The 12,863-nt window shown below is 43.0% G+C and overlaps 1 protein-coding gene across 1 annotated transcript; it reads right to left on the bottom strand.

Annotated features, from left to right (window-relative positions):
• Window positions 1-7,051: 7,051 nt before the first annotated feature.
• Window positions 7,052-7,486, bottom strand: LOC147979735 (uncharacterized). The gene has a single exon (XM_087515329.1). It carries the CDS (start codon window positions 7,484-7,486, stop codon window positions 7,052-7,054), a length of 435 nt encoding a protein of 144 aa, XP_087371455.1.
• Window positions 7,487-12,863: the final 5,377 nt, after the last annotated feature.

Here is a 12,863-nt window from a genome sequence, read left to right as displayed (position 1 = left end):
CCCCCCTTGCTGGATCAAGAAGGAGGAGACGTCCCCAGGCTGTACGTGTGTTGACGCGGAGGCGCCGTCCGTTCAGCGCTAGATTGTACCTTCCACGATTTGAATCGCCACGAGTACGACTCCATCATCCGCGTTCCTTATAACGCTTCCGCTTAGCGATCTTCAAGGGTATGAAGATGCACTCCCTCTCTCTCTCGTTGCTAGCATCTCCTAGATTGATCTTGGTGACACACATGAATTTTTTTGAATTATTGCTACGTTCCCCAACACAATCCAGCCCAAACACATCAGGCGGGCAGCCCGAGGACCCCTTAATCTAGGACTCCCTCACCTCCCAACAAGTGCTATTGTTTAATGCCCCTAGCTAGGCATAATGCATACTTTCAAGTATTGTCATCCTTCAAAGTAATGCCATAGATGGCTCTCATAATAGATTCATAAGGAGGTTTAATTATCTTCCTTGGGAAGTTCTCCATCCCTTTCTTTAATGGAAATTGGAACCATATACTTCCTTCTTTCATATCAACTATTACACCTATGGTTCTTAAAAGCGGGTTACCAAGTATTGTGGGACAAGATGGATTACATTCAATATCAAGGACAATAAAATCCATGTGCACATAATTCCTATTAGCAAGTATGAGCACGTCATTAATTCTACCCAGTGGTTTTTTAATTGTAGAATCCGCTAAGTGCAAGTTTAGGGAACATTCATCCATATTAGTGAGACCTAAGATATCGCATAAAGATTTTGGTATAGTAGAAACACTAGCTCCTAGATCACACAAAGCATTACATTCAAAATATTTAACTTTAAATTTAATTTTAGGTTCCCATTCATCATGTAATTTACTTGGTATAGAGACTTCTAGTTCAAGCTTCTCTTCATGAGCTTTAATAAGAGCTTTGACGATGTGTTCAGTAAAAGCTTTGTTATGTTCATAAGCATTAGGTGAATTGATCATGGATTGCAACAAGGAAATACACTCAATTAAAGGAAAACTATTAAAGTTAAAGTTCTTGTAATCCAAAGTAGTGGGGACATCACTTTTTAAAGTTTTAGCCTCTTCAAACCCACTTTTACTGTTTTTGTCATTATGATCATCACACTCTGAATTATCAGGATGCCTCTTAATTAAAGTTGACTCGAGCTCATCTCCAGTCCTTTATCATCAAGTTTTATATTACTAAAATAAAGGTTCAATAGGTGTTACACCAATCATTTTAATTTCTTCATCACTACTATTGTGAAACCCGAATGCGAATGCCTTTTCTAGAAATTCATGTCTAGCTCTATCTTTTCCATTCTTTTCCTAATTTTATCAATGGTGACTTGGATAGACTTTAAGGTTTCACATATTTATTATTTATTATGTGGCAAAAAATTTATTTTAAGTGCATCCACATCATGCACAAGCCCATCCATGTTTCTAGACATATCATCAACTTTTCTTAATTTTTCTTCAACCATAGCAATGAAAGCCTTTTGAGAACTAATAAATTATTTAATATTGTTTTCTAGTTTAGTAGGTATCCTATTATTATTCCATGAATTACCATAGGTGTTACCATAATTATTGGAGGGATTACCGTGATACAATCTAGGATTGTTGAAGTTCCCTCTATAAGCATTATTGTTGAAATTATTCCTCGAAATAAAATCCATGTCAATAGCATCATTATTATGCCCAATCAAAGTAGAAAATGGAATATAGTTTGGATCAATTTGAGCATTTTTACTAGAAAGCATAGTCATGATAGCTTCAATTTTCTCACCCAAAGTAGATACTTCGTCAACAAAATTTACCTTCTAACCAGTTGGAGCTCGTTTGGTGTGCCATTGGGAGTAGTTTATCGTCAAGTTGTCGAGAAGCTTTGTTGATTCTCCAAGTGTTATTCCATAAGTGTGCCACTTGCAGCTGAGTCTAGAAGGTTTCTCGAAACAAAGTTTAGTCTCGCATAAAAAATTTGTACTATCATTCATGAACTTAATCCATACGTGGGACGATTTTTAATCATTAATTTCATTCTCTCCCAAGTTGTGCAACATGTTTTGCTCATGTTTTTTAAAATTCATAATTTGAGTTCTAAGATATATTATCTTAGCGGGAGGAAAATACTTAGCAATAAAAGCATCTTTACACTTGTTCCATGAATCAATACTATTTTAGGGAAAGATGAAAGCAACGCTTTAGCTTGATCTCTAAGTGAGAACGGAAATTATTTCAATTTCACAATATCATTATCCACATCTTTCATTTTTTTTCCATATCACATAATTCGATAGAAGTATTAAGATCGGATGCACCATCTTCATTAGGATTTCAAATTGTCTTTCATAATAAGATTTAACAATGCGGCCTTTACATCATATGACTCTGCACTAGTGGCAGGAGGAGCAATTGGTATTCTAATAAAATCAATACTATTAGTATTCGAGAAATCACGCAACTTAGTATTTCCTTGAGTAAACATGATGGCGATTCAATCAAAGATAGCACACAAGGTATTTTTGGTATTTTTTTAATTTTTTAAAGAAGTGGAGGGAGATGAAAAATAGAAGGCAAATGGAAAAAGCAAGTAGTACAAGTAAATGATAAATGTTTATGAAGGAACCTGTAGGTGCTTGGTGAAGCTTCCCTGGCGCCGGCACGAGAAATTCTTTTGCTACTTTTGATAGGTGTTGGGATTTCCCTGAAGAGGAAGGGTGATGTAGTATAGTGGCAGATATTATTTCCCTCAGTTAAGAACCAAGATTAGTTGAACCAATAGGAGATGCCACACAAACATTGGAAGCAGTTCATACACACACACAAAGCAAATACTTGCACCCAATGTGGGAAAGAGGGTTGTCAATCCCCGTGGACTCGTTAGTTAATTGTAAGGATTAAATCTGATAGTGGTAGATAGATAAAATAAAAAATAAAATAAAAGTAAATAAATTGCAGCAAGTATTTTTACTATTTTTAGTAAATATAAAGTGAATGGACCCCGGGGCCATAGTGTTCACTAGAGGTATCTCTCTCATGAGCACCGTATGGTGGATAGACAAATTGTTGTTGGACAATTGGTAGAATACGTGTAGTTATGATGATTCTTCATGGCATGATCAATATATAGGCAATACGTCTACGACAAGTAGGTTGTTAATCTTACTAAATATAATACTATTACTCCACCCCTCAACCGCTATCCAGCATGCATCTTATGGTATTAAGTTCATAACAAACAGAGTAATTCTTGAACTTAATACCATAAGATGCATTCTGTGACAGGAGGAGTTGCAAGGCACGTATTTGTATTGTTGCTACAAAGCCCCATCGTTTTACGCTTAGTAGCAACAATACAAATACGTGCCTTGCAACTCCTCCTGTCACAGAGTAAGAATATCACAAAATTGAACCTACTATCAAGCACCTTTCCCACTACAGATAAATCAATATAATTGGTCAAGATAGATAGATAGGAGAGAAATTCGAGTCTATAAAATCACACATAAATAAATCTCAGAAAGGATTGAAATACTTTCAATGAAGAATCTGATCATAAACTCACAATTCAACGGATCCCAACAAACACACCATAAGAATTACATCGAATAGACCTCCGAAGAGATCATTGTATTGAGGATGAAAGATAGAGAGAGAGAGGGAGATAGATAGATAGCCATATAGCTACTGCTATGGACCCATAGGTCTTGTGGGAACTACACACACATCATCATGGAGGCAGCAAGGTTGACGAAGACGGCCTCCGTGATCGATTCCCCCTCTGGTAGAGTACCTGCGGAGGCCTCGAGATGGGATCGCGGAATAACAGAGGTTTGCGGGGGGAAATTGTTTCAGGTCTCGCTATGGGGGTTTATTGATTTTAGTAATTTATAGCACGGGAATTGGGTTAAACGAAGGCCTGTGGGTCCCACTAGCTTAGGTGCTGCCCCCTCGGGGCACGCCCCTTGAGCTTGTGGCCCACCAGCAGATCTGCTGGCCTTCCAGCAAAGTTTCTAGGGTCTCTTCTGGTCCAAAAAATATCATCATAAAGTTTCGTCGTGTTTGGACTTCGTTTGCTATTGTTTTTCTGCAAAACAAGGAAATAGGCAAAAAACAGGAACTGGCACTTGGCACTGAATTAATCGGTTAGTGCCCAAAAATGATATAAAATGGCATATAAAGCATACAAGATTGACAATATAATAGAGTGAAACAATAAAAATTAAAGATACATTGGATACATATCAATCACCATTGGACAATCGTGTACATGGAGATGGAGATCACCATCGCTGCCAAAATGGGCTATACCATATCACACTTGAATAAACTGCTTGGGAAAGTTTATCCCTTTTACGTACCCTTCTTTTGCATGGTAGATGTTTTAAGTAGGGTGATCCATTAAAGAATGTCAAGTAAAATTGCCTAACCAATTGTTGTAACATCACATGTTAAGTATTTTTAGTGGTGGGCCTATAAAATTAGGGTGCTACTAATTCTCCTTGATGTGGTGTGCTTGTGTCAGACACTAATGTGAGAACTATTGGTTAACTTGTCAAGCCTATCAAAACAGTTTTGGGCCTCAATGCATAGGAGTTGGCGTGGCATGTGATGTCCCCAACAAACAAGAGTTGTATAGAGATACGATTAGTATGTGTTACTTACCGAGTGATCTAGTCTTCTATCAGTGATGCAAAAGCACACTAGTTGACATGTTGATCTTGGATCTTGAATCACTAAGTATCAACAAAGGGATGTTGATTCTACTGGAATTAATATTCTTATTAAAATGTTGAATATAAATTACTCTTTGTGAATAAATGTCTTAGTCTTTTGCATATATCTTCTATAGATCAATGGCACAATCCACTCAAGCTAGTTTTATGTTGAAATTAATTCTGGAGAATGATAAAGTTAATGGAACAAACTTGAAAGTGAAACTAATCCCCGGATGGTTTTGGTTCATAAAAACATATGCATCATTGAACTAATGCATATTCAATGAACATTTCAAGAAAGTTCAATTTAGGTATGGCAATGGGATGCGAATGTGTATGCAAAGGACAAAGCATTAGCAAAAGCTTCAAGACTCTAAATTTTTGCTTAAGTGATCAAAGATCACATTGTGTCCATAGGAAAGCCAGTACTATTAAAAGGGGTTGAGGTTTTGATCATGGACTATTTTCTCAAAGTGCTTAGAGATATTGCTCCAAAACCCTCAACCACACCCTCACATTCTTATCTATCCAAAACCCTAAAGTCAAACTCGGTCCCACCGATACACATCTACCCGGACTCACTGAGACGCACTTGACAGAGCCACTGCCTAAACCCTAGCAACTTGGTCTCACCAAGATGACATTCGGTCCCACCAAAGTGCATGTGCCAACCTTTTGTTGCCTATTGTTTTCATCTTGGAATTTCTGAGTGGATTCAATCGGTCTCACCAAAGTGTGGAAAGTGCTTAGGTCATCATCCATCGGTCTGTCCGAGTTGTTTCATCTGGTGTCGGTGTCGAAACCTCGGGGTAGGGGGTCTCGAGCTGTGGATCTCAAATAGAGGGTAACATGAACGAAGGGAATGATGTTTACCCAGGTTTGGGCCCTCTTGATGGAGGTAAAACCCTACGTCCTACTCTTGTTTATATTGAGGAAGACGTATCAAGTACAGAGTTGATCTACCTCGAGATCGTAATGTGTGATCTAACTTTAGGGCTAGGCAAATGATTTTGTGTTGATGTCCCCTCTATGGGCTAAACCCTACGACTTATATACACATCAGGGAGTGTACCTAGGGTTACAAGGTTGGTAGCTACGAGCTGGCGGCAGAGATCTGGGAGTATACATGAAGTCTTCGAGAGAGGTAGTCTTGACTATATATGCCTCCCGCGTACGGCCTTCGGCATCCACCTTGACCACGAATGGGGGCTGGTCAGTCCAGCCCGAGGACCATGGGCCGACTAGGTTACACCCCCTTATCCAGGACACCATCAGTAGCCCCTGAACCGGTCTTTGGGATGTAATCTCATGACAAGATCCCCAACGTTGAAGTCCTTGCATGAACCTCTCTATCGTGGTAGCACCGGGCCTACTGTTGATATATGGTGGACCATGCCCATGTGACGTTACGCTCCTCTTCAAGAGTGTCTATGTCATCTTGCTGATCGAACTCGGTTTTGAGCTCTTCATACATGCATACCCAAGGTGCATTGTGTATGATGTCATAGGGGAGAATTGCCTCGGTGCCATACACCATAAAAAATGGTGTGTAACCAGTGGATCTATTGGGTGTAGTATGCAAGCCCCATAGTACAGAAGCAAGTCCCTCGACCCATTTACAGTTGGCCTTTTTAAGGGAGCGCATGAGCCTTGGCTTGATGCAGCTAAGGATTAGTCCATTGGCACGCTCCACTTGCACATTGGACTGCAGGTGGTAGACGAATGCGTAATCGAGCTTAATGCCCATTTTCTTGCACCATGCCTTGACCTCTTTGGCTGTGAAGTTTGTTCCGTTGTCCGTGATCAGACTGTGGAGGACACCATAACGATGTACCACCCCAGAAATAAATTTGATGACTTGGACAACTTTGGCCTAGGTAACCAGCTTTGCTTAGATCCATTTGGTGAATTTATCTACCATGACAAGTAGATACTTATTTTTGTTTGCACCACCCTTGAGTGGCCCGACCATGTCTAGCCCCAGACTACAAAAGACCAGGTGATGTATATGATGCGAAGAGCCGTGGGGGGCATGTGGCTTTGCTTGGCAAAGACCTAGCAGCCTGGGCAACATTGTACTAACGTCGAGGCATCAGCGCCAACAGTCACTCACTAGAAGTCGGCTCAAAAAGTCTTGCTTACCAAGTTCTGGGCAGCGGCGTGATGTCCGCTCATGCTGAAGTGTATCTCCTGAAGCAAGAGTCTTCCTTCTTCCTCGGATATGCATCGCTGGAGGACACCTGGGGTGCTCATTTTGTAAAGTCCCCCCCCCTCATGAACCTTGTAGGCTTTAGATTGCCTTATGATTCGACGCGCGTCGGTTTGGTTGTCAGGGAGCTCTTTTCAGAGCAAGTACACGAGGAGCGGCTTAGTCCATGGCACGATTACTTCCATGACTTCATGTGTGGCTGCAATTTCCTGTACTGCTGAGCCGCCTATTATGCCTACGTCGTCTTTGGGCGGGGCGTGTTGCTCGATGTCTCTTGACTTCGACGTTCCTTTGTTATCTAGGCAGACTACAAATGGCTTGAAAAGCCACTCGAGGAAGGTGTTTTTCGAGACCTTATCCCGCTTAGCACCCATTCGAGCGAGGACGTCCGCGGCTTGGTTGTTGTCATGTGGTATGTGCTGGAATTCCAGCCCCTCGAACCTGGCTGGGATCTTTATTACGGTGTTGCGGGAGGCTGTCATCTTCAGATCTTTGGCATCGAAATCAGCATTGACTTGCAAGATGGTGAGGTTGGAATCACCTCGGATCTCTAGGCGTTTAACACCCATGGAGACTGCTATCCGGAGTCCGTGTAAGAGGGCTTCAAATTTTGCTACATTGTTGGAGTCCATGTACATGATTTGTAGCACATATCGAATATTGTCTCCTGTGGGCGATGTGAGAATGACACCAACCCCTAGGCCGGCGAACATTTTAGAACCGTAGAAATACATGGTCCAATGCGAGTAGGTGTTGTATTCCCGTGGAAGCTTAGCCTCTGTCCATTCAGCCAGAAAATCAGCCAGCACCTGGGATTTAATGGCCCGGCGTGGTTTGTAAATGATTTTGAAAGGTAGGAGCACTATGGCCCACTTGGCGATGCGCCTTGTTGCATCCCTATTGTTGATTATCTCACCTAATGGGACGTCAGATGCAATAGTCACCGAACACTCCTGGAAATAGTGCTGAAGTTTTCATGATGCCATGAAGACAGCGTGGGTTATCTTTCGGTAGTGAGGGTATCGTGACTTGCATGGGTTTAAGACCTCGGAGACATAATAGACGGGTCTCCGGACCTGGAATTTATGGTCCTCTATGTCTCGCTCGACCACGAGAACTGCGCTCACCACCTGATTTGTGGCCGAGATGTATAATATCATCGGTTCACATACACCTGGTGCGGCCAGGATGGGGTTGGTGGCGAGGAGAGCTTTAATGTCTTCCAGGGCCGTCGCGGCCTCCTCGGTCCATTTGAATGTTTTTGACTGTTTTAATAGCCCGTACAGGGGCAAGGCCTTCTCACCTAGTCGTGATATGAAGCGGCTCAAGGCCTCCACACATCCTGCTAACTTTTGTACCTACTTGAGCTTTGTTGGTACCTCCAAATGGTCCAAAGCATGAATTTTGGCCGGATTGGTTTCGATTCCTCGGCTATATACGATGAAGCTGAGGTGTTTGCCAGCTGGGACTCCAAAGACACACTTCTCTGGATTGAGTTTAATTTGATATTCCCCTAGGCTAGCGAATGTATCTCGAAGGTTGTCCACCAATTGTCCAATGTGTTTGGTTTTGACAACCACATCGTTGATGTAGGCGTCGACAGTCTTCATGTTCTGTTTTTCCAAGCATGTTTGAATCATGCGTTGGTATGTGGCGTCGATGTTCTTTAGTCCGAAGGGCATCATGTTGAAGCACAACGACCTGTAGGGTGTGATGAAGGCGGTAGCCGCCTGGTCGTATTCCTGCATCTTTATTTGATGGTATCCCAAATAGGCATCTAGGAAGCATAACACATTATGGCCTGCCATGGCATCTACAATCTAATCAATGCGGGGTAGGGGGAATGATGCGGAGCATCCTATGGCCATTCCCATGGCCCTACCTACGTCTCCCACGACACCACTTGGACCTATGACACGAGCTCGAGCAAAGGCTATCGTAGATAAGGTGAACTCACTCCTGTCCGAACTACCTCTTCCTTCACATAAGACATGGCTACTACCTCAAGCGGAGACCCTATGCATGATCAGGTGCCTAGAGGATAGCCACTGAGCTACTACAACCAACGTCCAAGACAGTGAGGACACCAAGTACAAGGAACGAGTGAAGGAGATGCCGAAAGATCACAGTCACTGGACGACCTGTATGGACTGGACGCCCGACCCCTGGAAGCGTCACCAGCTAGAAGGGCCAGCCACTAGAAGCCTACACCGGCCGGACATCTAACAAGTACCGGACGACCGACCGACTCCAGCGACCGGACAACCGGCCCACTCCGGAAATCTGGCGCCTCCCATACCGAGCCAAAACGTCAGACTTTTGACAAGTACCGGACGTCCGGACCCTCGCGAGCTGATACATCTCCAACGTATCAATAGTTTTTTATTGTTCCATGCTATTATATTATCTGTCTTGGATGTTTTATATGCTATTTTATATTATTTTTTGGACTAACCTATTAACCTAGAGCCCAGTGCCAGTTCCTGTTCCTGTTTTTTTCCTTGTTTTAGAGTTTCACAGAAAACAAATACCAAATGGAGTCAAAACGGAATGAAACTTCCGCGATGATTTTTCTTGGACCACAAGACATCCAGAGGGCTTAGATTGCACGTCAGGAAAGCTATGAGGCATCCACAAGGTCGGGAGGCTGAAAGTGCGTTATATCGACTTGAGGGGGGGGGGGTGAATAGGCGATTTTTATGAAAGTCTTCAAAACGTGGAAGTTATGAAGACAAACGATAGAAATAAACCTATTATCCTGCAGTGGAAGGTAGACTACACTAGGCAGGCCATAGTCAAGTATTCAATGGAGTGAAAGCACAATGACTAATAGCAGAAATGTAGTAAGGATCAGGTAGGAAGATATTATGAAGCCAAACAGAAAATGCAGTCACTCAGTGAAGATAAAAGATAGTGCAATCATACAATGACTTCACAAGGACCTACAGTAAGTAAAGGGAAGGAAAGGATGAAACTAGTGACACATTGAAGACAATGATTTGTTGGACCAGTTCCAGTTGCTGTGACAACTGTACGTCTGGTTAGGGTGGCTAGGTATTTAAACCTGAGGACACACAGTCCCGGACACCCAGTCCTGAACACGCAGCTCAGGACACCCAGTCCTCACCGTATTCCCCTTGAGCTAAGGTCACACAGACCTCGCCCAATCACTCTGGTAAGTCTTCAAGGTAGACTCCCAAACCTTCACAGACTTTGTTCACCGGCAATCCACAATGTCTCTTGGATGCTCAGAACGCGACGCCTAACCAGCTGGAGGATTCACAGTCCTCAAGTGTAATAAGTCTTCAGATCACACAGACAAGAAGACTTAAGTGATGTCTAATTCTCTTTGGCTCTGGGTGGTTAGGGCTTTATCCTCGCAAGGAATTCTCTCTCAAAGGCTTCGAGGTGGGTTGCTCTCAAACGACAAAAGCCGTACTCTGAATCTGAGCAGCCAACCATTTACGGTTGTAGGGGATGGGCTATTTATAGCCACTAGGCAACCCGACCTGATTTGTCCGAAATGACCCTGGGTCACTAAGGAACTGACACGTGTTCCAATGGTCAGATTTCAAACTCACACGGCAACTTTACTTGGGCTACAAGCAAAGCTGACTTGTCCGACTCTGGACAAGATTCGCTCTCAAAGTCTTCACTCGAAGACATAGGTTTTGTTTAAGCATCACTTCAGTCATTCTGACTGGTTCTCTTGGACCCCACTTAACAGTACGGTGGTTCCTATGACTCAACACAGAAGGAAAAGAACTACGAAAGATCTAAGTCTTTGAGCTCCATAGGCTTCATGCGGTGTCTTCTCTTGTCATAGTCTTCAATGTGAATATCTTCATATACCACCTTTGATTTCAATGTCTTCATACATTTTTAGGGGTCATCTCTGGTAGGAAAACCGAATCAATGTGGGACTTCTACCTGTGTTATCCTGCAATTCTCACAAACACATTAGTCCCTCAACTAGGTTTGTCGTTAATACTCCAAAACCAACTAGGGGCGGCACTAGATGCACTTACAATCTCCCCCTTTTTGGTGATTGATGACAAACTAGTTGAAGTTTTCTACGGGGAATATAATCTGTGAAATTGTAAAGGATAAGGAATTGTCTTCATAAGTTGCAAGGGATCCCCCTGAAGATGTGCATATAAGTAATTTGCTTTTGGAATGCAAATGCACATGGCAGGTTGTACTTGTGGAGATCCACTTCAACTTATGATGACAATCCACTATGCATGAGTAAGTATGTGAAGATAATGACATGCATAATGGAAAATGGACGTCTGCAGAATGATCTAAGTGCGGAATTTATCATCGCACATGCGGAATTTATCATCGCAACACAAGGTGGAAAATAAGTAGCAGACAACCATCGAGTTTAAGTGTTACAACTCAAAGAACCAAATGTATCAAAACGAGAGTTGTAAGCACGAAGCAAAATATAAAGCACCCGCCCATATGGACCCGCTTGAAGACTATTAAACTCATATGCTTCTCCCCCTTTTGTCAGTAAGGACCAAAAAGGTTCGAAGACATGGAGCATCTACTCATTCCCATGAAGAGTAGGTGAAGCAGCAGGATCGTCAGTGGTGTTCGGCGGTGCAGAAGAAGGAGGTGGCGATGAAGTAGCATCGTCTTCATCCTCGATCACTCTGGCATTCACAGTTGCAACAGAGGAAGAGAACTCAGAGTCTTCAAGAGATGGAGTTCGTCGCAGCACTGCCCTTCGAGGAGGTGTGGAGTCAAACTTGAAGCGTTCAGAGAAGCCATCCTCTTGAAGATCATCTTCAAAACACATCAGCGTCAGCCCTTTCCATGTGCGGCGAGAGGTTTCATGGGCAACAAAAGCATTCTTGGTGGCAAGATTGCGAATGCGATTAACATCCACCAAGAGGCTTTGCATTTGACGCTTTAGCCAGTCATGATGCCTATCCTGTTTCTGATGAAGAGCCACAAGAAGCTCTCGGTCATTGAGAACATGAGTGCACTTCTTGGGTCATGGAGCAGTTGTACTGTCAGTGGCTTCAGTGAGAGCAGGATGCGGTGCACGTGTAGTGCCAGCCAAAGGATACACACGAGTTACGGCTTCAACGCCTTCAACATTCTGAGAAAAACTTTGATGCTCTGCATTCTAAAGACTTAGAGGTTCCTTGGCAGGCTCAGGATAGATGGCTTCAATAGACATATCCACATCAGGCAAAAAGATCCGATGATTGCGGGCAGAGGGCTGATATGAGATAGCGGAATGAAGTTTGATCAGCCGCATCACCCAAGGGGCGTAGAACTTCAAACCAAACAGATCAGAGCCAGATGCAGCAAGTTGGCGAATGAAGAAATCATGTGTATTGAAGCATTTTCCATGAAGAATATAGAAGACCAAAGTCTTCATTGCACTTTCCAGCTTGGCATGGGGAGAATGTCCTTTGATTGGCCAGAGAGTTCGCCTTATGATGTGATAAATGGTCCTTGGCAGATACTCAAGGTCTTCAACGAAGAACTCCATGGGATAAGCATCATCTTGGGGCAATGGCTTCATCATACTGAGCATCTGACTCATATTAGGTTCAGTCTTCTGAAAGATGCTCTCAACAGCTTCACTATGAAGCTGACAACCATGCTCGTAGAGATTGCCAGGAGTGGGCAAAGCAGTGAGCTCAATGATGTTAAAGGCTTTGGCTTCGTGATGAACGTTTCCTGTCATCCACTCCAGGACCCAAGTCTTTGGATCTCTGCTATACCGCGGATGTGAAGTGTGGCATAGAATTGGAGCAGCAACTCTTCATTCCAATGCTCTTGGTCAGTGACGAACGGCAGCAGTCCAACCTCTTTGAAGCAATCTAGAGCTTCTTCCAGACAGGGCAGACCAGCTATTGCTTCAATGTCAAGGCGCTTGTGTGGGAAGATGCGACCTTGGTTGTAAAGAACGCATGAGTAATA

Source organism: Triticum urartu, chromosome 3A (assembly GCF_056163025.1).
Source record: "Triticum urartu cultivar PI428250 chromosome 3A, HENAU_Tu73, whole genome shotgun sequence".
Lineage (NCBI taxonomy): Eukaryota > Viridiplantae > Streptophyta > Magnoliopsida > Poales > Poaceae > Triticum > Triticum urartu.
The sequence above is the reverse complement of the archived record's forward strand: the minus strand, read 5'-3'. Positions and strand labels throughout refer to the sequence as shown.

Excerpts from the sequence above, each read along its gene's own strand:
- LOC147979735 (XM_087515329.1), bottom strand. The coding sequence starts at position 7,486 with ATGGGTGTTAAACGCCTAGAGATCCGAGGTGATTCCAACCTCACCATC.